The 22,842-nt window shown below is 38.5% G+C and overlaps 1 protein-coding gene across 1 annotated transcript in view; it reads right to left on the bottom strand.

The window, feature by feature from the left end:
- Positions 1-1,738: 1,738 nt before the first annotated feature.
- Positions 1,739-22,842, bottom strand: part of TMTC2 (transmembrane O-mannosyltransferase targeting cadherins 2) — a 209,503-nt gene continuing 188,399 nt past the window's right edge. The window contains exon 12 of the mRNA XM_063133826.1: positions 1,739-3,656. Within this exon, the coding sequence (XP_062989896.1) occupies positions 3,477-3,656 (180 nt within the window). The 3' untranslated portion in view covers positions 1,739-3,476. The remainder of the gene's footprint in view (positions 3,657-22,842) is intronic.

The raw sequence follows: 22,842 nt of genomic DNA on the forward strand, positions 1-22,842 counted from the left end.
TCTGGCACATAAACAATCATTTCTACAAAAAAAGGAAAGCCTACAAATCTTGATAATTTATACAAATACCATTTTTTTTCCAAAAAAATAAAAATTTAATTTAGTAAATTTGTGCTCTTTTTATAAGCACTGTCTGCAATATCCACCACAAATCCCTGAGCAGAGACAACATTTTAAACTTATTCCAAAATTGAAAGTTATAAAGCCCAGCCCTATAGTGAAAATGTATGGAGAAACATGGAACAATCTTTCTTCTTTTTAATCTTCCACTTGTCATTGTTTGAAATGAGACAGTCAATACTATGATAAAACTTTGTGAATCACTATTGTGCAATGAATGTAACAATTAATGAAGAATACACAAGGGAGAAGCTAGAATAAAAGTGAGATGTTCCAACCACAGAGTTGTATTTGCATCTGATAGCTGAAACTTAACAGGTTTTAGGATGCTATACTTGCAATTCTACACACACTTACATGGGAATAAGACCCATTGAACTCAATGGGACTTACTTCTGTATAGATATGCATAGTATGTTGCAAATTCAGTCTTAGAGATTAGTACCACTTTTATTTTTACAAATATTTAGAAAGGTGTTGTGGCATGATGGTTATGGTACTAGAGAGATTCAAACTATCATTATACGTTATCATATTCCTTAACCTGCAATATTGAAACTGCTGAATTTCAACTTTTAAGGTTTTAGTTTTGTCTCCTCCTGTATCATTGTAAAAAGCAGCTTTACAGGCAAAATCCAAGGGTCAATGATCCTGCACAAGTGCCAAGTATAAGAGTGTGGGGAAGTGGGCATTGTATGAGAATAGTAATTGGTAGATGTTGTCCATCATGTTTGCTTCTTCTTTTTCCCCCCCAAAGGTGCTTCTAATGGAAAAGCAAGCAAGCTCAGACTACTACACATGGAGACATAAATTGTGGTTATGCCAAGAGAGATTCCTTAACATGTACACATTACAAAAGCTCGTGTGTCTAAAAAGCACAGAATAAATGTGTCCCCATTTCCCACTATGCACCAATACACACCTCAAACATTTTTTTTTTAAAAAAAACAGTGTGAAAAAAGCAAACTAGAAGACTAGCAACGGTCGTGGGTGTTAAGTGACTTTAAAAACAACAGCACCTTTTTTGCTGCAGTTGGAAAACAAAGAATGTCACCAACATATTAGTCCAGACATACACAGCAATGGAATGATATGTGATAAGAGCAAACATTTACATACAAGGATTATGAGAGACCTTAATAAACTTCAATTCAAGAGTGCTCCATGATATAAGGCTAGAATCAAAGAACCATATGACTAGTTCTACATTTTTCAAATAGCAAACCCATCCCTCTCATTGTTATTAGAAATGGCTTTTGACACCAAGTTGCAATAGCAATTTGTGATATGGCACAAAGGTAAGAAATTCCCCTGGGTGCAGGCAAATACTTGGAAATGACTGAAGTGGCTCTTTGGAACCTGGTCTACATTTACACCCACTAGTGTCAAAATGGATGCTGGAATGGATCCCAAGATGTAATTAAAGAGCAACTTGCCTACTCAACAAAAGGTAAATGGCCTGAAAGAGCACAGTACAGTCTAATGTGTTTTTAATACTTTTTTTAAAATGCAGAGCATAACTACTATGCCAAATAAACGGAAATATTAAATAAATAAATAAAAAAAATCTGCTACTTCATTGCAGTGAAGAAACAAAAATGCAATGTTGGGTTAGACACTGCACAAATATTTTTCTGTATGTAGAAATGTTAAATATATGCAAAAATAATTGGCAACCATTGTCAATCACATAATCCCTTTTCGTCTAACACCCTGTGAGTTCGCTAGATGTTAAAAGCATTAAATCCTTTTAGTTTTATTGCTGCCTGTAGCAAAATGTTTCCCTTCCCACAAACTGCTCTGAGAAATCTCATTGCTAGCATTTCAAAAACATTGATTGATTGATTTGAATCTTGTCTTTCTACCGAGAAAAATTACACTGAAGGTGGCCATGTTAACTTAATAAACCCTTTTTCAAAGTGTAGGTGGTCTAGAAGAAGAGATACCGTTAAAAGGTTAGAATCCTTTTTTTATTGGTATGGGCCCAATTGCACTTTGGCACAGGGCAGGACTGTATCATCTTTACACTGACATACAACTGCCCTGTGCGTGATTGCTATGCACACCTCTCTCTGTACTTCATCGTATCTTCAAACCAGAGGAGCTACACAGCAATCAAGCTACAGTTTTCTGCATACGTTCAAGAACAGGGACAGTACCAGGTTGTCCTACATTATACTGTCCTTTGTTTTCAATGTACTAAGGGCTAGGTTAAGTGTGACAGAGGACCCATGTTTAAACCTCATATATGCCCCAGTCACATTTAAAATGAGGAATATGCACATGAAGGTGGGACTTCAAAAACAACAACAAAAACATGGTGTACGTTGGTGAAAGGAGCCAAATCCTCTCCACAATCTATCACTTCATTACCATGCACATGTTTCTCCTAGTCCGATTCTGACCCTGGAAATGAGCTGAGCTAATAAAAACATGCCTGAAGCAACAGAGAGGAAGAGAGGAGGGAGAGGAATGTTCACCATCCAGTACCAATGCACAACTTTTGTTATAAAATTTAGCTCACTCCCACTTTAAACAAGGACAGGGTAGACATGAGAAAATCTAGACTCTAGAGTTCTGCCTTACTACTTCATGACTGGATCTATTTCAGTTGGATGAGTGAAATGCTCCATTACAGCCCCATTCACTATCCCTAGTTGATTCCATTTGCAACAGTTGCACCACAGCAAATAAGATATCTATTTTTATGATGTTTTTAACCACAGGATAAAACAAAATGTGTACTTGTTAAGAAATGTTCCAAATGGTGTCACATCTTTCAAATCTTTTTCAAATGTTTGTGGCTAGTCTGTGAAACAGATAAGCAGACAGCTCTAAGGAGATACACAATATTAAGACAAATTGCAAACACATTGGGTTTTAGTATACATTTTAATGAATTTCAGCCTCAAAAAAAAAAAAAAAAAAAACTTAAGCCAGTCTTTATCCTTTTCTAAATTCTCATGTTGACTGGGTGGATGTTATATAGGCCAGCATGATTTTCTACTAGAAAGCACATGAAAATGAGAAGATGACCTGGTGACTATGCTGAAAGGGCCAATTTCAAGTGCTCCAGTTTCAAATCTATTTCACTTTTATGATTGTGGCAGTAACTCTCAAATCCTTCATGAAGCTGCTAAGAGAGTTTCTACCTCCCTCTTATTGTCAAAATGTCACACCAAAAAGCAGCCCTAAAGGTTTCTCCTAGCAGCAATTACAACCTTGGACCATTGCAGTCCAGTCCAACAAGAGTACTCAATAAAACAGCACCCTGGAAGTTGTTCTGGATTGATGTTTTTCACCCTTTGCAAAAGAGAGAGGGAGGGAGGGAGTTTCAAGGATTTTTCCACCCCATGTCATGTTTTGGATGTCCTTAAGCCTTGCTTTTCCATAATATTCCAGAGTTTGCGTAGATTTGACTGTGTGATGACATCATCTGGTTTAAACTGAAGGGCACGGAGATAGTTTGCTTCAGCTTCTAGGAGCTTGCCATTGAGATGAAGAATTGCCCCTAGATTCATTAGGGCAGCTGGATACTGTAAAAGAGAAAGGAAGAGAGAAAGAAGGGGAAATATTATTAAGAGTTTATTTTGCATTTTCTTTCTTCTGATAGCCTTCATCTAAGTTGCAAAATTATTCCCTCATGTTTTTGTAGGTTGCTTTCATGGAAACGATTTAGCAACTGGAACAAATAACCCAGAGATAAGAAAGGAATGGGATGATCTGCTATATAATGCACTTTGCTCTACAAACATGGCAAGCTGAGGTGTTGACACGGAGCACTTTAATAAGCAAAATGTAGATCTTATGTGGTTTCCAAGGGGTGGAATGGAGTGGGAATAAAGAAAAGTAGTCCAGTGGCTGATGACAGAGAGCAGATGGTAGAGAGGTAATGAATTTTAGATCAATACATTACTAATAAAGATTTTATAATCCATGGGAATAGCTGAGGATCAGTGTTTTATGCTCTTCTTAAAAATACAAAACTATGACTTTTAGGCTGCTTATTTCGGTTGTTGCTATGATATTAGGCAAAATTCAAGTGCTCGATGGAAATTCTAGTATATTGAAGTAATCACAAGTATACATTAAAAAGTAAAAATGGCAAAAGAGTCTGGCACCTTTCTCAACAGAAATGAGTAGAAACAATCATGGCAGCCTGCACTATTTATTTATTGCATTTTTATACCACCCAATAGCCGAAGTTTTCTGGGCAGTTCACTAGATGAGCGAGGTTTGCTAGTTGAATGATTCCTACCACATAATAGGCTTATAATACTGTATTAATAAAGAGGATTTAAGCTGTGCCTTAGAGCTGAGCATAAGCAATGTCATGTCTCCCCTTTTATGTTTTTCACTTATAAAATAAAGTCATGTTTATTTTGAAAAAAGAAATCCAATCATATCCTAGTTAGCCCTCAATTAGAAAATACACTGAGCAAATATACCACTATAGACTACAACACAGAATATATGGCACAGAAATTCCAACGTTTCCAGTGTGAAAATCTACAACCAAGGATAACCATGTCCAAATGCAACTGACATTTGGGATTCAGTTTTTCTTTTCTACTGCTCAAATTTCATATGCAACTTCCTGTCAATACCAAATGAATTAGATTTGCGTGAATCTCAACAAATGTAAATAACTGGAGAAATGAACAAAATAAATTATTCTATGGAAGTTACAATATTAAAATACTCAGGGCTTTACTCTGGCTTTATTCTGTTTTAAACTATTATGGCCTCTGGGAGAGCATCTTAGGGACCATGGGATGTTTTAGAGTCCTCTCTGGAGGCTGTTGACAGTGCTATACGCTTGGGAGGGGAAACCCTATCCCCTTGCAGCTGCAGGAACCCCAGCTGCTTCTTGAGGTTACAAATGCAACCTTGGAAGGAGGGAAAGAGGGCATTCCATCAGCAGAGAGGGGAGGGGAGAAGTGATGCCAGAATCTGAAGTGCCCTGTGGCCCCCAGTAGCATAATAAAACAAAAGAAGGATGGAGAAGTGAAATTTCATCTGTTACTCCTTCCACCCTGCTAGTAGAAGCTCAGCAGGCCACTGGATGCTCAGAAGCCTCCAAGATTGGAGGCTTTCTTCTAACATAAAGGGCTTTATATTATGTTTTATCATGTTTTATTTTCAAGTTTTTATTTTTGGGAACCATCCAAAGTACTTTGGCTATTGACTAGCATAGAAATGTAATAAAACAAATAAAATAGCATTCCCCTATACAGATATTTATAGGATCTCCCTATACTCCCACCATTGACTTCCCCATAATGTAAACCTACCATTCTGCTTCTAGCATTCCCAAGGGAGAGAAAAGTTAGGTGAAAGAACAGCATTTGCCTTTTACAGGACAAACTAACTCTGGACAAATAAAACACAGACTAATTTTAGATTTTGTTTTTGTAGCAAATTGTTGGGTCTTCCCCCTTTTTCTCTGTTAGGAAATCAGAATTCAACATTAATATTACCTGGAATATGTGAATTATTTCTCAGTTCTACCAACGTTTCCCTCTAGTCAAACAATATAAACCAGGTGAATAAATGAATCAGTAAAGTATCTTTATTCCTATGCAGTACACAACACCACGATAACCATGCAGCTGACTCTGGAAACAATCTTGTTATCAAAAGTCATGTTATTTCTTTTTCAGCTCATGAAAGAAAGCTAAATATCAAATAGACTGTAAAGATGCTTCAAATGTTTTCTCAGATTACTTTCCAGTGCTATTCTAGCTGACATTTGAAACATGCTTTTTGCTATAATTATACCAAACAAATTGTCTGCCTGTGTCGAAACATAGTGCTGAAGCTGACACAAAGATCATCTAGCTCAGCTTTTCTGCCCCATCAAGCCATACCCACAAGGCATGAGTAACTCACATAAAGAAGATTACATCACAGGCAGAAAACAGGAGCAAGCAAAACAAAAATTTAAAAGGGATTTAACAAAACAGATAATTCCTGATGGTTAATATGATTTCTCTGAAAACACTATGCAAAACAGAAAAGCAAAGTCCTCAATAGCATCTCAAAACCACACATACAAGGTGCCAGAGACCTAACAGAACTGCCCTAGAGCAATAAGTAAATTTTATACAGTGTTTATAAATAAAACACTTGATGGTACAGAAACAGTCATACCAATTCATGTTATACAGTGTCTACAAACAAAGCACCTAATGGTACACAAATAATTATAACCAGTGCTTTTTTTTTCCCTGGAGAAAGAGGTACCGGAACTCTTGGATTACATTTCCTTTGGATAAACACATTTACAGGGTACTCATTGCACAGTCTGGGACAAGAACTCATACATACAAGATTAATATAGGTTGGGTTTTTTTACTGATGGGAGTCAATTCCCTGCTAGGCTCCTTCACAGCCCTGGTTCCTGCCTGGGGACTCTTACCGCCTAAATACGAACAATGTCATAACAACCGTATCAGTTACATCAGTCTACGGAACCCTGGTGTATTCCCATTTAAACTGTTGTTTTATACTGTTGTTTTTATGTTTCTGATTTTTTTAAAAAAATTGTATACTTTTTAATGTTTACCATTTTAAACTGTTGTCAAATCGCCCAGAGAGCTTCGGCTGTGGGGCAGTATATAAATGTAATAAATAAATAAAATAAATATAAATAAATAAACAAAATAAATTCAACTACACACAGTCTTCATCAGGAATGTTTTAATACTTTTTGAGCTGTGTTTATTATTATGTTTATATTGTTCTGATTTTATCTGTATGCCACCCTGAGATCCCAGTGATATAGGGCAGGATTCAAATAAATAAATAAATAAATAAACTCCCATAGACAATTCTTAAGGTACATAACACACTCTAGTAATGAACTCTAATAACTTATATTATTGAAAGGTTGTTCCACTTCCTGAATTGATACATTTTTCAATGGTGTACTGGTCAGTAAGGTAAAATACCCAACTGTTCTAATGAGGGTGGAGTGAGAAAGATGGAGCACGCTCTGAAGACAAAATGTCATCCTTTCCTCACTCACAACATAACAGAGCTGAAGGCAAGAAAACCGCACCTCCTCTGGAATATGCTGCTCAAGCAATTGCTCCATGGTTTTTTTTTGTGGTAAGCCAGATCTGCTTTTAAAGCTCTATGAGCTTAATAACACCAGGCTTTTATTGCACACTTGTGATTGGTCACTCATGGAAGTTTGCAGGTTCTTTATGCAATGTTTTCAATCTCCAGAGTGTCTCCTGCACTTTTTGAGTTTCATCTCACTTTCAAAAAGATTGAGGAAAACCCAATAAGAAGACTTCAAAGCACAATTCTTTCCCATGAAACTCTGGAGTTGCACTATAACCACAGCACCCTCTAGTGGCTGTAAAATGAAACAAATAGAAAGGCATTCCATAAATCAACACACATGTCTGACTGTGTAAAGGAGCCAATCTTATTCCCACAAAGAAGACGGAAGCAGAAACCCTGGTAAAGATATGGGATTTTAGCCTCATGTAATGAAGCCTTACATCCATGAATGACAAAAGGAATGTAAAGCACCTCTCTGATTCTGCCTGTGTCATCATGCCTTTCCAGCTGAAATTGATGTAGCCTCTGCCACAATCACTAGGGTTTTTCTCCATAATGTATTTTATATCTAAGACAGCTGAAGAAGCTTTTCAAGACATTAGCAGTGGCAGTCAGCAGCTAACATGGGTCTTGCTGCAACCATAGAACAAATGGCACCCCAAACCACATGAAAGGGAAACCTTCCCCTTCATTCATTTCCTTTCGGAGGCAGAGGCTTTATGTCAAAAGAAGCCAGCTGGCAGTTCTATTAGAATCTTAATGGAAATCTTTTATGGTCCTTCTGGGAATTACACAGTTATTAGGGAATTCCCATGCAATCGTTTGCTTAGCCTTTGGAGATTTATGGCTTCACTCTTAAGGCTTGTTATCCTAGCAAATAAGGGTGCAATGATGAGTTTTGCACCAGTGTGATTTCAACCACTGTGTTATTTCAATACTGCTGCAAACGTGCTATACTGGGGTCATGAGTCCATGTGCAAGGGCAGAAGCTCAGGATCAACGTGGGATTCTTCACTTGTGCAGTTAAATTTTAAAACAGGAATAGGCTAAAGAAGGAATAAAAAGGCAAAGGAAAACAAAAAAGAAAGCAACTGTAAGGAAAGCAATAGCTAAAGAGCATATTCTTTCTGGATGCAAATGGATAAGCACTGGTGCAAAGGGCCACCTTTCAGGAATGAGATTAATGGGCTACAAGCACAGTTGAGCTGTAGATACAGTTTAACTGTTCCTACAAAGACAGGATTGTTTGTTTTCTTTCTTTTTCTACTGTGCCTTCTGTCACATGCTTTGGCTTTCACCCTCTCTTTCCCTGCTCATATTGATATTCTTCTTATGCATTTGTCTTTTCAGTATATAGGGCCACATTCTGCATTCCACACAACACATTTTCCTTCCTTCTACAACCCCCACTTGCTTTTTATACTAACCTTATCCTCCTGCCAGCATGGCTCCTTTCCATTCCATCATTCTGCCTCTCTGCTAAGCTCCCTCATTCTCTGTTACTCCAAAATATACTTCTTTCTAAAACATGACTTTACCATTGCCTCTTCATCTCTACGAGGGCCAGGCAAGGCCTTGTTTTGCATGCCAACTCATACTACTCTTGGGCCAGCGGTAGTTATTTGAAATACTTGTCCAAGTCAGCTGCTTGTGGGCGGACAATTATAGCTACTACTGCATATAAGAGCAAACTATTTGCACACCACTGTTAGAAGTTGTTTGCTGAGCACATTCCAAAAAGTGAAAGAAATTTAAAACTGCATGTAGGCAAATGTAAGTATAAAGACTGCCTTGCTGAAATTTACTAAAGGCCTATAAATGTGGCCACTAAATGTCCTTCAGATAGCAATACTGACTATTAAGCATCATCATTGGGATGGGGATTGAGGCCCACATATTCTCAATGTACACATATCACAGATACATTTTGCAGGTTGGAAGCTGTGGGTGTAACACAATGCTCACTGAGCTGTCATCGAAGAATCCCTTAACAAAAAATGTAAAAACTAGTGTACCTTTAATTGTACTGATGTGAAAAAAACTTTTAAATATTAGTAACAATGCTATTGCCAAATTGCATGTGCACCTGGGTAGATAGTTGATAAACCATTGACTGGAAAGCCAGATTTCTTACTGTGACCTAGGAATAAAAATCTATTATTACATTTTACACTACACATTGACTGGGTTCACACAACATGATAACCAAAGGTGGTTTAAATAGTCAGTGGTTTGTTATTTAACCCACCATTGGTTATCGTGTTGTGCAGAGGGGTTTTTTCAACCAAGGGTTGGTTATTTGGCCGAAATAACCAACACAAATAACCAGTACCGTACAGAGTTAGCAATTTGAACCACCACTGCTTATTGTGTTGTGTTGAGGGTAGAGTTGATTATTTCCTCGGCTACCAGTGGTTATTTTGTCAGCCACAGAGTCGCAAGGCAGAAGTGGTCAAAGCGGTGGCTGCCTCTATAGTTCAGCCAGCAAGATAGATTTTCAACAACAGTGGCTGATGGGCTACTAGTAGGAGGACTGAATTCATGCCTTGAAAATGTGGTTAAAATGTTCTGGTAAGACACCTAACATCCACTCGCTTACCTTCCCACTTGTGACAAGTTTCTCTCCAGTATACCATACCCCATTTATCTATATATTTTTAAACATCTCTGATTGGTGGATGATACAATCAGCATGGTTTAGTGTGGCATGCACAGACATGGGGGGTGGGGGAAGGTGGTAGTACTCCTGACCCTCCAGGCTTGATTGAAATGTCATTATTTCACATCAGGCATGTTCAGTGGGGTACTTGTTTTGTTTTTTAAAACAAAAACTATTCTAAGGCCTTTGCTGCGGAATGCGATTTAATGGTCCGAAAAGCACGCTACCCAAACATTTTAGCTGTATCCTTAGGACAGTTCTCTCTCCCCCTAAACGTAAAGAGCAACTGATTTCTATTTGGAGGTTTCAGCTTGCTAATTGAAAACATGTACCGTGGCTTGATAAAGAGCAATGAAGTAATAAAAGAGAAAATGAAAAAGATTTATCTGTAGGCTGCATCACTAAGCATGAAAACTACTCATGGTGGCCCTGCTTCATCTTACCGATGACCAAGTTATAATGCGCTGTCAAGTCTTTTAATCCTCCTGTGGTGATGGCAAGAATTTTCACTTGAACTTCTATTACTGGTCTCATTGCCATGCTGCTGTGTGCTATTTTCCAAAGCAATCAAAATGTCAACAGCTTCTTTTTTTATTGCTAAAAGAGAACTGAGCACAGCTGAATCATTTCGGAGTTGGCATTTATTTTTTGACAGACCCCCAAAGTCTTACTTTCAGAGATAGATTTGTATATGGAGGCTGCCCTTGAGGTTCTTGGTGATGCTACTTTAAAAGCAGTTGCCTATTTCCCACCAAACAACTAGAACACATGGATCCTCTCTGTGAGAGGGTTCCAATTTTAAACAACAGGAAACCACAAAAAGAAAGGCTCTATTCATGGCAAAATCCTGCACTGAGCTGTATGCAACAGTCTCAACTCTGGGACTATCTCCTTTTGACAGATTGAGATCAAGTTTACATGTGACGCTCATAATATCTGTAATGTCAACACATTTTGCACATTGCTACACCTGACACACTTTCTTCAAGCAGAATATCTTTAGAAGCTGGTTATGTGAGTTACAGCTGCTGAAATCAGTGGATAAATCAAGCAAAAATGGAACAGGGTGCATGTGCCAAGTATCTTACAGCCACGCCCTATTTCAAAACCACACACACTGTATCACACACTCTGCATGGTCACATTCTGTCTGAGAGTTCAATCATACACATACTTGCAGAGAATGAATACTGAGGTCAGACTCTGAATCCCCATTCAACGAACAGACCCTTCCCCATGCCAGCCCAACAACCAAATTCCTGTTCCCCTTCTTTATTTTTGGCTAGGGATTAGGAACTTCAAAAGTTGCCTTACATGAGTTCAGGCAATTTTTCCATCTAGTCCAGGAATGTTCAGCTTCAGTCTCCATGGGCAAATGTGGTCCACCTGGGGATCCCTCCCTTGGCTCCACCCCTTTCCCCCCAGCCATTGATCAATTGGTGGTTTCCTTGCTTTTGTGCCCCCCCCATTTGAAAAGGTTGAAATGCCTCTGCTAAGACTTAAGCCTTAGTTAGACCTAAGGTTTATCCCAAGATCGTCCCGGGGTCTTCCTTGCCTGCTCCCGAGATATCCTGTGTGTTACTTACATGAACAGGGATGACCCCGAGATGATCCTGGGATAAACCTTAGGTCTAGCTAAGGCCTTAGTTATGGGCAGCACGAGCTTTAAGAAAAACTATTCTGCTATTTTAGTCTTACCCTCCTTTGCCCAGCAGTGAAATGTGGTTCCCAAGAGCTTCTCTGAAATTGGATTCATCTCTCGGGCTGCAAGAGTTTAGATATCTCCAATCTAGCCTAATAATGTCTACTCTGTATAGAAGTCACACTGCAGCAGGAGTAGGCCACCTGATGCCCTCCAGTTGTTTTGTATTCAAAATCATCTAGAGGACACCAGGTTGCCTTCCCCTGCTATACAGTTTTTGAGACAAAGGTATTTCATTGTTCATTGTGACTTTATCCTTTTTAATGGAAATGCTAGAGGTTGAACCTGGTACCTTCTGCATGCAAAGCATGTGCTCTATTCTCTGAATTACAGTCTCTCTCCATTATTATATTCAATGTGCAATCTCCAGTTATAGCTTCTATGGTCAGGTTTCCAGACACCAGATCTTCACCCACTACAGCTTCAGACTGTACAAATTCACTCAGCAACAGATCAAACACTTAGAAGGCTAGAACCAACATTTTTCTTGGAAAGGCGGCGGCGGGGAGCTACAAACAGTTTTCCCAATTGATGAAATAAATGGTACTGCCAAAGTGATGACCCATACATTCAGCACTATATAAATGATCCTAATCCAGTGAGGTGAGACAAACACCCCTGGGTGCTTGATCCAAGAATTTCACTGACACAAAATGGCCCATGCAGCATCCACTTCTGTATGGCAAACCCAGTCCATATGGAGAACTGTTCAGAGAACCCCACTTCTCTGTGCAGATTGCTCTTGCTGGACTGTAGCAAATGTCCAACTTAATAATGCATGATACTGTTGCAATTCATGACATTTTGTAGAAACTGTTTCATTCGCTTTAACAGAGTCAGGAGTTCACTCACACTTGAATGCAAGAAAAGCCAATCTTACTCCTCTTACAAACCACACTGTAAGGGGGGGGGAGCAGTCTTGCACACACAAGCATACACCAGACATTTTAGCTTGCTCAGAGAATTGACACACCAGCCCTATTAAGTGAAAGATGGAGAAAAATCTTGGAAGGAGCTTAACTTGAAAACAGTATGTAGTCTATATTACTTTTTTAAAATTAACATACCCATAAAAGACAGCATAATGTTTCTCAAAATAATGCAATGAATGTCCAGCCATTTACGTTCTGGTCTGCTGAATCTCTTTTCAAACTCCATTTTCTGAACTTGCTTGTGTGAACCCACACATTCAAATGTAATCAATAGGTGAATATGACCATTCCTATCAATTACTATGGCCATTTCACTTTTATAATATATTAAATATTGGCAACAGATGAATACAAAATGTAGAACTATTAAGTATTATGTGGCAGACTGGAAATCCCCAAAGAGCATTTGAAGGTCTACACATTTTTCCAATAGCTATCCATTGAGAGCTTTGATACACAGTTTAAAAAGGCTTTCCATAATTATTCTTTCAATTCATATGGAAACCAAGCAGCACATTTAAAAATATCATTTCATTCGTATAATAAAACTTACTAAATACTCACATACGCTATAATTCTTTTTAATACTGTGGTTATACTTCTTTTTTAAAAAAAAACCCCACACCCACTAACATATGTGTTACAGACCTCACAAAGTGCTTATAATTAAACTCCTTTGGCTTTCTAGCCCAAATACTTTCAGAATTATGCAGCGCATAATTATTGCATGCAATTGTTGAACCATTTGGAACACACAAGCATATTCAAATGACTGATTTTTTTGGTTTATAGGAATCAAGCTGTGTTTTCATGCTTAAGCAACCACAAGTCAATCATTTTTGTATCTAAATTTTTTTGCATATATCAGACAGTAGCTTTATTTCTCCTCACAGATGGGATTTCTATCAAATGAAAGTTGTGATCCAAGTCAAGAACAATTGTGAAACTTTTGCAATATTTGACATTTCATGCCATGAACTACATGGATGGGCAACACAGATACTGTATATGTGATGGAGGACAATGACTGCATACAGCTACAACCAGGAGTATCCAGATCTTGATAAGCACACTAAATACATGCTCATTTATTTATATTATGGGATATTTTACCTTTATGTTAACAAACTGTTTCAAATTGTTATACTTCTCCTGATGTTTTAACGTTCTGAATATGCCTCAAATAAAATAAGCAAATGCTATTTTGGGCTGCATTAATAGAAGTATACCTTCCAAATCGTGCAAGGTACTGGTTCCCCTCTATTTGGCACTGGTTAGGTCTCATCTGGATACTGCATTCAGTTCTGGGCACCCCACTACAAGTAGGATGCGGACAAACTAGAGAGTGTTCAGAGGGCAACAAAGGTGATCAGGGGTCTGGAAACTCATAGGGCTTTCTATGAGGAGAGACTGAAAAAACTGGGCATGTTTAGCCTTGAGACATGATAGCAGTCTTCAAGTACTTGAAAGATTGTCACACAGAGAATGGTCAGGATCTCTTCTCGATCATTAGTTATTCATTATTTATTAAGACATTACTATCCCACCCTATAGATCATCCCAGAGTGAAGGACATGGAATAATGGGCTCAAGTTACAGGAAGCCAGATTTTGGCTGGACATCAGGAAAAACTTCCTGACTGTTAGAGTAGTATGATAATTGAATAAATTACCTAGGGAGATCATGGGCTCTCCCACACTAGAGTCATTCAAGGGGCAGCTGGACAACTATGTCAGGTATGCTTTAAGGTGGATTCCCCCATTGAGCAGGGGATTTGACTCAATGCCCCCTTCCAACTCTACTATTCTATAAGTCTATGAAAGTAAGTAATTGAGTAAGTAATTGAGATGTTAGATTCATCACATACAGTGCAATCTTCCAGTAATGGGTTCATTTGTAAAGTCCCAATGAGTCCAAACACCAGCCTAATCCATCAAATCCATTTTTATCAATTACCATGACCATTTCACTCCTAGCAATCACTGCAAGATTTGTCCCCAAGGGCCATTTCAATTGTCACTTTCTCCTATTCACTTGAGGTTAAGAGGGGGAAATAGTGGTGGATATAAGTCTTCCTAATGCAATAATGATGAAAATGGTCTGAGACATTGGCCAAGCAATAGTTTGCCATTTATATGTCTCAGATTTGCACCTGGCCACCTCAATGTTACACTCATGTGTGATGTGGAGAAATTCTCTTTCTCTCTCTTTCTTTTATCACTAGGAACAGGCAGCATTAAAAAAATGTCTCCATTTTCCAACCAGGGCATTGACCTGAACACATTTGTTGTCACTTCAACAAATGTGACCACAGAGCAGGAAGAGTTGTGCAGAGACATTTGGCTGCCTGTGGCAGAAGATGGTGCTCCCTGCCCCCCTCCAACAATTCCATTCAGAGTGATTATCAACATGAATATTCAAAACATCCAGAATATGAATGGGACAGCTGTTGCATGACTTAATGCGAAAGAACAACAAAACAGAGTGTGAAGGTGATATTTATTTAACAGAACAGTTATGCAACCTTCAAGCATGCAGCCTTTACTCAGAATCCAAAGCTTTTAATTCTGCCAAGTTTTTAAAATAATAATAATAATAATAATAATAATAATAATAATAATAATAATAATAATAAAAAAAAAGCCATAAAGACTGATCTCTTCCAGCAGGCCTACCCAGTTGAATTTTTAGATCCCTTTGAATAATGTGCTGGTTTTAATAATGTATTAGTTTTAAATGTTTTAATCAATTATATGTATTTTATGGTGTTTGCATTTGTGTTGTACCCTGCCTCAATCCAGAGGGAGAGGTGGGTAACAAATTGTTGTTGTTGTTGTTGTTGTTGTTGTTGTTGTTGTTGTTGTTATTATTATTATTATTATTATTATTATTATTATTATTATTTCTTACCTGCCTCTCCATTTTGATCGAGGTGGGGAAAAGCAGTAAGTATAAATACATAAAATAAAATTTATTTTATTGCTGGTCCCCTACACACACACACACACACACACACACACACACACACACACACACACTTATCTATCTATCTATCTATCTATCTATCTATCTATCACTTATCTATTTATTACATTTATATCCTGCCTTTCCTCCAAGGAGCCCAAGGAGCCATACATGATCCTCCTCCTTTCCATTTTATCCTCACAACAATCCTGTGGAGTAAGTTAGACTGAGAGTCCAAAGTCATCTAGAGCACTTCATGGCCAGCTACACCAGAGGTGGGCTGAAAGCAGATGTCCAAATGCTTTGGACTTCAACTCCCAGAAGCCCCTGCTGGATTGGCCAATGGTTAGGAATGCTGGGAGTCGAAATCCAAAACATCTGGAGACCTACTTTCTGCCCACCCCTGCCCTACATTCTTATTTTTATTATGTTATTTGTTCCATTGATTTTAGCATTTTTATTATGACTGCTTGCCCTAAACCTCAAGGGTAGAAATAAAAAAGCAAACAAAAATAACAACAGTGAAGACATCAGCTAAAATATACAACTGGGCTGATTCATATACCCTATCTTTTTCCTTTTAAGCTAATGAAAGTATTTATTTATTTATTGCATTTTTATACCGCCCGATAGCTGAAGCTCCCTGGGCGGTTCACAAATGTTCTAGGTTTTGATTAAGAAATAGTTCTAGGTTTTGATTAAGTTAATCAGCAATCATGACTATTTTCCCCTGTACTCATTACTTCCTATCAATTTAGTTAAAGTTTATGGTACTTGAAATAAGCCAAAAAGCAATATTACCTCCAGCTTGCCCTAATAAGAAATGAACCAGGACCTCATGATTCTGATAGGATTGTAAGACATACATTTTTAAAAAAATGTTTTTGTTCATTTTTGTTATTTTCACCAAGCTGACTGGGAAAAAAAAGTTTTTAAAAGCTCTATGTCAAGTAGCAAGGCAGTCTTGCAAATCAATCCAGAATGTTGTCAGCTCTTTCTGACCCTGTTTCCCACTGGTCATGGGGGCATTTTTGGATCTGGCTCAGGGAAGTGGCATTATTTTGGGTGAAGGAAGGTATCCTCATACCTGCTCTTTTAAGACTATGTTGCTAGAAGGGAGGGGAACAGGACCTCAGCTTGAGCTGTGCCTGACTCGCCTACATGAAGCCATGGGGACTCACAGGAGTGATGCTGGTGAATCCTCTTCAGCACTTAATATGAGGGCTGTGAAGGCTCATTGCTAGGAGAGATTCTAGCAGTTGGTTGCAAGGCAGGGGAGCTACCCCAAAGGCTGATAAAGAGGCAGCATTACCCCTTTCTACAGCCTGGGCTCACACTGGAGGCAGGGGAAATGCTGGTTATTTAATAGAATGTTTGCATTTTTCAGATCCTGTTTAATTTGTGAATTAATAAAGTTGTTGCCCGTTTAAAACCCAATGACTGCCTCTTGTCACTGGGCTTGGCTGCAAAAGTTACTATTCACAGAGATTTTAAAAAGCCCACCCACAGATGCTTAGATTGGTTATGATATATTCACAGCATGAAAGAATAAAAGAAACATTTACAAAAGTTTCCCATCCGCTCACCTGGACACTAGGGATGCTTAAGGAATTGGATCTTTGAGAGATGCCCTGAGCTGCATCTCTTGAAGTAAGGCATCAGACCTCAGCTATGCAACGAATTTTACACTTCTCTTACAAAGCAATTTTTGGCAGTTTCAATGCATCAAAATATGAATTTAAATATGTATTTTGAGAGAAAATATGCTCAACACGTGATTAATAAATAACAGATTAATGCAGAAACAGAAAGGAATTACAGGTAAAGCATGCAAAAGTGAGATGCACCAGAAAATGCTAGGCTCATCCATCCTTGTTGAGGATTTACTTGTCAAATGCTATGAGGTTTCTGTACTGCACTGAAGTAGAAACTCTCATTTCTTTAAAGAAAGGGAGCGTGAGGTAATGGATGGGTTCACACAACACGCTAACCCACACTCAGTGATTGAGTGTGGGTTGTTGTGGAACCATGGGTTGCTCTTGGACTATGAGCTGTTAAATTCTGGCCTATTGTGTTGTCTGAATGTGTTTTCCACAGGGTGGCATGGTAACCACTCTGAACAACTCAACAACAAACCATGGGTTCACAAGGTGGCTTGTTTGAACAAGACACTCTGCTTGTTAAGGAAAATACACTGCATTCAGACAAGTACAACAACTACCCAGGGTTCAGCATCAATCCACACTCAACCACTGAGTATGGGTTAGTGTGTTGTGTGAACCCCAGTCAATAAGTGCTATTTTTCCCGTTTCCTAGTGATAGCAGATGGGGAGGGGGGAAGGTTAAGATGTAAAGAGAAAGCCATGCTTTCACATGATATGAATAAGCCCTGTACTGAACCTTCTCTCCCTGTTCCAATATTTCCTTCTATCTACAAGCCCTAATTTGCCTGAATGAGATATAATGAACAACTATGAAGGGAATGCTTGAAGCACAGCGCTTGTTCACCTAGCACCAAACCACAATTTTGTATTTTGTCTGAACACACTGTGAGTGGGTGTACATACGTGCACACATGTATTTAACAGACAGAACATCTAACTCAGCTTCAACCCAAGGCCTGCAAAACATCTCTATACGTTGGCTTTGTAGTTGCTTTACCAGTGTGTGGTTTACGTTCCTCTGCCTGAGATTTATTCGGCACCTTGACACTGAGGTATAAGGAATACATTAAAAACCAGGCACACAAATATTGCTTTTAAAGTTAAATGTTGCAGTGAAGTATTAGATTATTAATTACCAAATGAGTTAAAATGTACACTCAATTAGCCTTTGCTCTTGGCACAGGCACCAATTAATCAACTATCAGAGGGAGAGTACATTGCTAACTCTAAACAGTCTTAACAGATACACCAAATGTGCTTGCCAGAAACTAGGCCCTCCAAACAGAATGGTGAGAAAGACAGAAGAGCTACTGAATAGGATAACTTCCAAGTATAACACTGGAACATTTCAATGCTATTTAAAGGATGTATATTCTGTATGCAATTACCATACACACAGGTGGAGCTCAGCTCTTGGTCATCAGCTTTTGAACTAATAACTATTTTTTCACCATGTAATAAGATCACCTAGGGAGACTCGTAGTATTTGCATGTGGTTTTCCAATTATATTTTCAATAATGGCTTGTTTTTCATGTGCCCTTGCTCTGTTTAATGTAGTAATTATTTTTAATTTGGCCAGTTGCCTAGTGCCAAAGCAATGGGGTCCATTATGAAAAATCATGACACAAAGCAAAACAGAAAACTTAACTGTTTCAGTGGTAAGACCTTTGTTGGTGTTTTTTTTTAAAAGTCCCTGAGTCCCACTTCATTGGATAATTTTTGCTTGTCCTCCAACTAGTCCATTTTTGGGCAAAGTCCTGAAGCACATGGTAGCTTCTCAGACCCAGGGATTTCTTGATGAGACAGATGATCTAGATCCATTTCAATCTAGCTTCAGGGCTGGTTATAGGACAGAGACTGCTTTTGTCACCTTGGTGGATGATCTATGTTGGGAACTGGACAGGGGAATATGTCCCTGTTAGTTCTGCCGGACGTTTCAACAGCTTTTGATATCATCGATCCTGGCATCCTTCTGAAGCATCTGTCTGAAATACTATTTTCTGTTGGCTCCAGTCCTTTTTGGAGGGCCAATCTCAAAAGGCAGGGGTTGAGGGATTCCTTCTCAACACTGTAGCCTTTGGGTTCCATCTTATCCCCCATGCTATTTAACATACACATGAAACCACTGGGAGAGACTGTCTGGAGCTTTGGGATACAGTGTGACCAGTATGCTTTTGACACCCAACTCTCTCTCTCTCCATTTCAGCTAAATCCAAGGAAGCTGTTCTTGTTCTAAGTCAATGTCTGATGTTGGTAATGGACTGGAAAAAGCCAACCAAATTGAAGGTTAACCCAAGCAAGACAGAATTGGTAATTGAAAAGCATATTAGGGAATAGGGTTTCGCCCTGTTCTGGATGGGGTTACATGCCCCCTGAAGATACAGTTTGGATGGACATGGTTCTGAACTTGAATGTCCAGGTCTTAGTGGTGCCCAGTTAGTGGTGCCCAGCGTGGTTGCACAGTTGAGGCTAGTGAACCAACTGCGCCCATTCGTAGAGACTTCTGATTTGCCCATGGTCATACTGTGTTAGTTACAGCCTGTTTGGACTACAGTATAATCCTCTATGTGGGGCTGCCATCTAAAACTGTTCAGAAACTTCAGCTGGTTCAGAATGTTGCAGTCAGAGTGATGTTCAGGTCTGGTTACAGGGAGCACATGATTTCCTTGTTACAACAGGTTCATTAGCTATTGGTCTGTTTCCAGGCAGAACTCAAAGTGCTGGTCATGAACTACAAAGTCCTATACAGCTTGAGACCAGGCTACCCAAAAGACCACTTTCTCCCATACAGTGCTATTTTAAATCATTTTTTTCCAAAATGGTTATGCTTCCTTCTATTATAATGTATTGTTTTAAATAATTTAAATTGGTTCTGTAAACTGCCTTCAGTGCCATTTTTTTGGTAGAAGGGCAGGGTACAAATAAAATAAATAAATAAATAGATATTAGCCATTCTAATGGACTAATAAATTACTGGAACTGTTTTTCAAATAAGTATTGAAATACTCTACAAAGGGCAAAAATCCTGTTAGATTCTTTTTAATTGAGTTCAGCTAGATGGTTTATTTTCTGAAATGCTAATATACGGCTGTGAATTTTATATTTCACTGCACTTTACTTTTGATTGACACCAAGCGGCACATTCAAAAGGGCCCAGGTGATGGCTCTGGAGAGAAAATTATGTAGGCAGTTCTGCACCCACTGTGATGTTGCTATAGGACTATGACTCACAGATGGGAATTAAAAGCACAGGTATGTTGTGCCCTGTTCAGTATATGACTCCTACCCAAGCATTCTTGCACATCCATGGCATTTTAAAATGATTCCATCCCACCACCCCCTTAAAATAATGATTATTTATAACTTTATATGACTACACTTCTAAGTATTTGTCAAGTGAGTTCCACTGTTCATTCATAAGAAAATAAAAGCAGTCTTGATAATGTAGCCAACCAGTTGCCTCCAGGAAGCATCTAAGTGGGGCTGGCAAGCAGTAGCCCTCTCCTGGTTTGGCACCAGACATATTGCTAGAAGATCCATATAGTCATCATAACTAATAGCCATAGTCAGAGCTATCCTCCATGAATGGGTATAATCTTTTAAATAATAATAATAATAATCTAATCCTTTGATCATCATCATCATCATTTTGTGTTTGCAAATTTCCTAAATTAATAATTAAGGATGCTCAAGGATTTAGTTTTGTTTACATATAAAAGCAAACAGACAATCCACACCTCCCATGTAATTGATTGGAACACAGTCATCTTTCTGATTCTGTGAACTTGGCAAAGCATATTTCAGCTTAAAAATTATATGGTACCCTCACATGGTGAGGGATGGTATGGACCAGGTCTCTTGTCCTAGGGATGTGGATGGTTACAGGTGACACAACAAATCGCACCTCGCAAGGGTAATTACAGTAATGACATGGTGCGGTACACACAGGGCAGGGGAATAAGCTACAGCAGCTTATATTCCTTCCATGATCATGCGAACCCAGTCACTGTAGGCTTTCCATTTTTTAGACTGGATGAAATAACGTGTGCCATAATTTATGATGACAGCATACGATGGTCATTATTAGGAGGCGCTAGAATGTGTTCTGGATTAAAAGCATATTAAAGCAGTTCAGTTTACTGCTAATATTTTCCAGAATGCTGGAAAGGAACTCATTTTTATTGCTGGGCGATTCCATATATGGCAGAGAACTTTCCTTTGTGCAACATAGTTTGACTGCTTCACTTGCTAGGCCTTTGAACAAAAGATTATAGAATGTACTGAAGATACACTTGCCATTTACAGACATGGAACCCTCAAGCTAGAAATATTTTCCATCTCCCAATAAGGTGGAAGCTGATTTGTTTGCCTAAAGGTACTCCCAAGCCCCTCATTTTGAGTTTTGCATGCATGTGTGCGTTGTTATGCTAAGATATTTAATCAAAGCTTTTTGAAGTGATAGAGTAGAAACAGCTGTATTTGACAAGGTGCTGAAGATATAGGGCTTGAAGCTGTCAAAAGCTGAAGTTTGCAAGCAGGACTGTTACAAGACCAGGAGGATGGTGGCTTGTAGGTCATGCCACCTTCATAAAGAATGCACTAAGGTTGTGGGGCTAAAAAGCCCATGATCTGGTGAGCTTTTATTTGATACTCCAGAGGCCAGACTTCAAAGTGCCCTTGCTTTTTAAGAGCAGATGTGTGGGTAACTTCAGTAGCTTTCTTTTGAGCTGAACGGTGTTTTTTGTTTTTGTGTTTTTAATTTAGACACTAACAGAGGGACCCCAAATGTTTTATCTTTGCAGAAATTCTGCTCCTTCCAACAGAGACAGGATTTAATTTGAAAACATGATTTTTGTTTTGGAAAAAGTTATTGGAATGAAGCTAAACTGATTTTACATCATAAAACTAGCCTGATGTGCACTTTTAAAGTATCTACTGTTCTGTTTCCTGAACATATAATAAGTACTAATAAGATGCTATCTCAGAGTTTAATGCACTGACGAATACTACCAATTATGATAGCACAACTATCAAGTATGACTAAACTGCCTCAATAAGCTTTTCTTGAGGAAGCAATTGGCTTATTCATACATTATTCCCTTCACAGGGATAACATTGCTAAAGCCAAAACATTCGTATGGCTAGGAATTGCTTGCAGTAAATAGAATTCTCAAGTTTCTCCTCTGAAGAACTTTGGGAAGAGACTGCATTCATGCACTTCAATTTTTTTATGGGTAGATTTTTTTTTATGGGTAGATAGTAGACAGCAATTACAAGTAATCAGCTATCAATATCAGTCATTAATTGAGAGACAAAACTGTGTTTAGTATCCACTGTAAACTTAATACAGAGTTGCACCCAACCATGGCAGCCAATCGTGGCTACTTGTATGATACAAGCATTTGCAAACACATTTGATGTATTCACCCTTTACGTTTTTAGGTCTACATGTAGAACATTTTAGTTGTTCTCCTATGAAATGACCCTAGTCCACCGACAGTGTTGAATTTCAGTTGTTAACAAATTTTATACACTTCTAACAATTTCTTGTGTTACTGCAATATATAAGCTGGAAAGAAAAGCCACTTCCATTTTTCATCCCCAATTTCACCAGAAAGAATGAGTTTCATTGAGAAGGGCTCCTGCTGGAATATCTGAAGAGTGGCATTGTAAACCAGTAATATCCAATCACTAGATTGTCTATTTCAGACTTCTCACACCAAGAA

This window comes from Elgaria multicarinata, chromosome 9, assembly GCF_023053635.1.
Source record: "Elgaria multicarinata webbii isolate HBS135686 ecotype San Diego chromosome 9, rElgMul1.1.pri, whole genome shotgun sequence".
Lineage (NCBI taxonomy): Eukaryota > Metazoa > Chordata > Lepidosauria > Squamata > Anguidae > Elgaria > Elgaria multicarinata.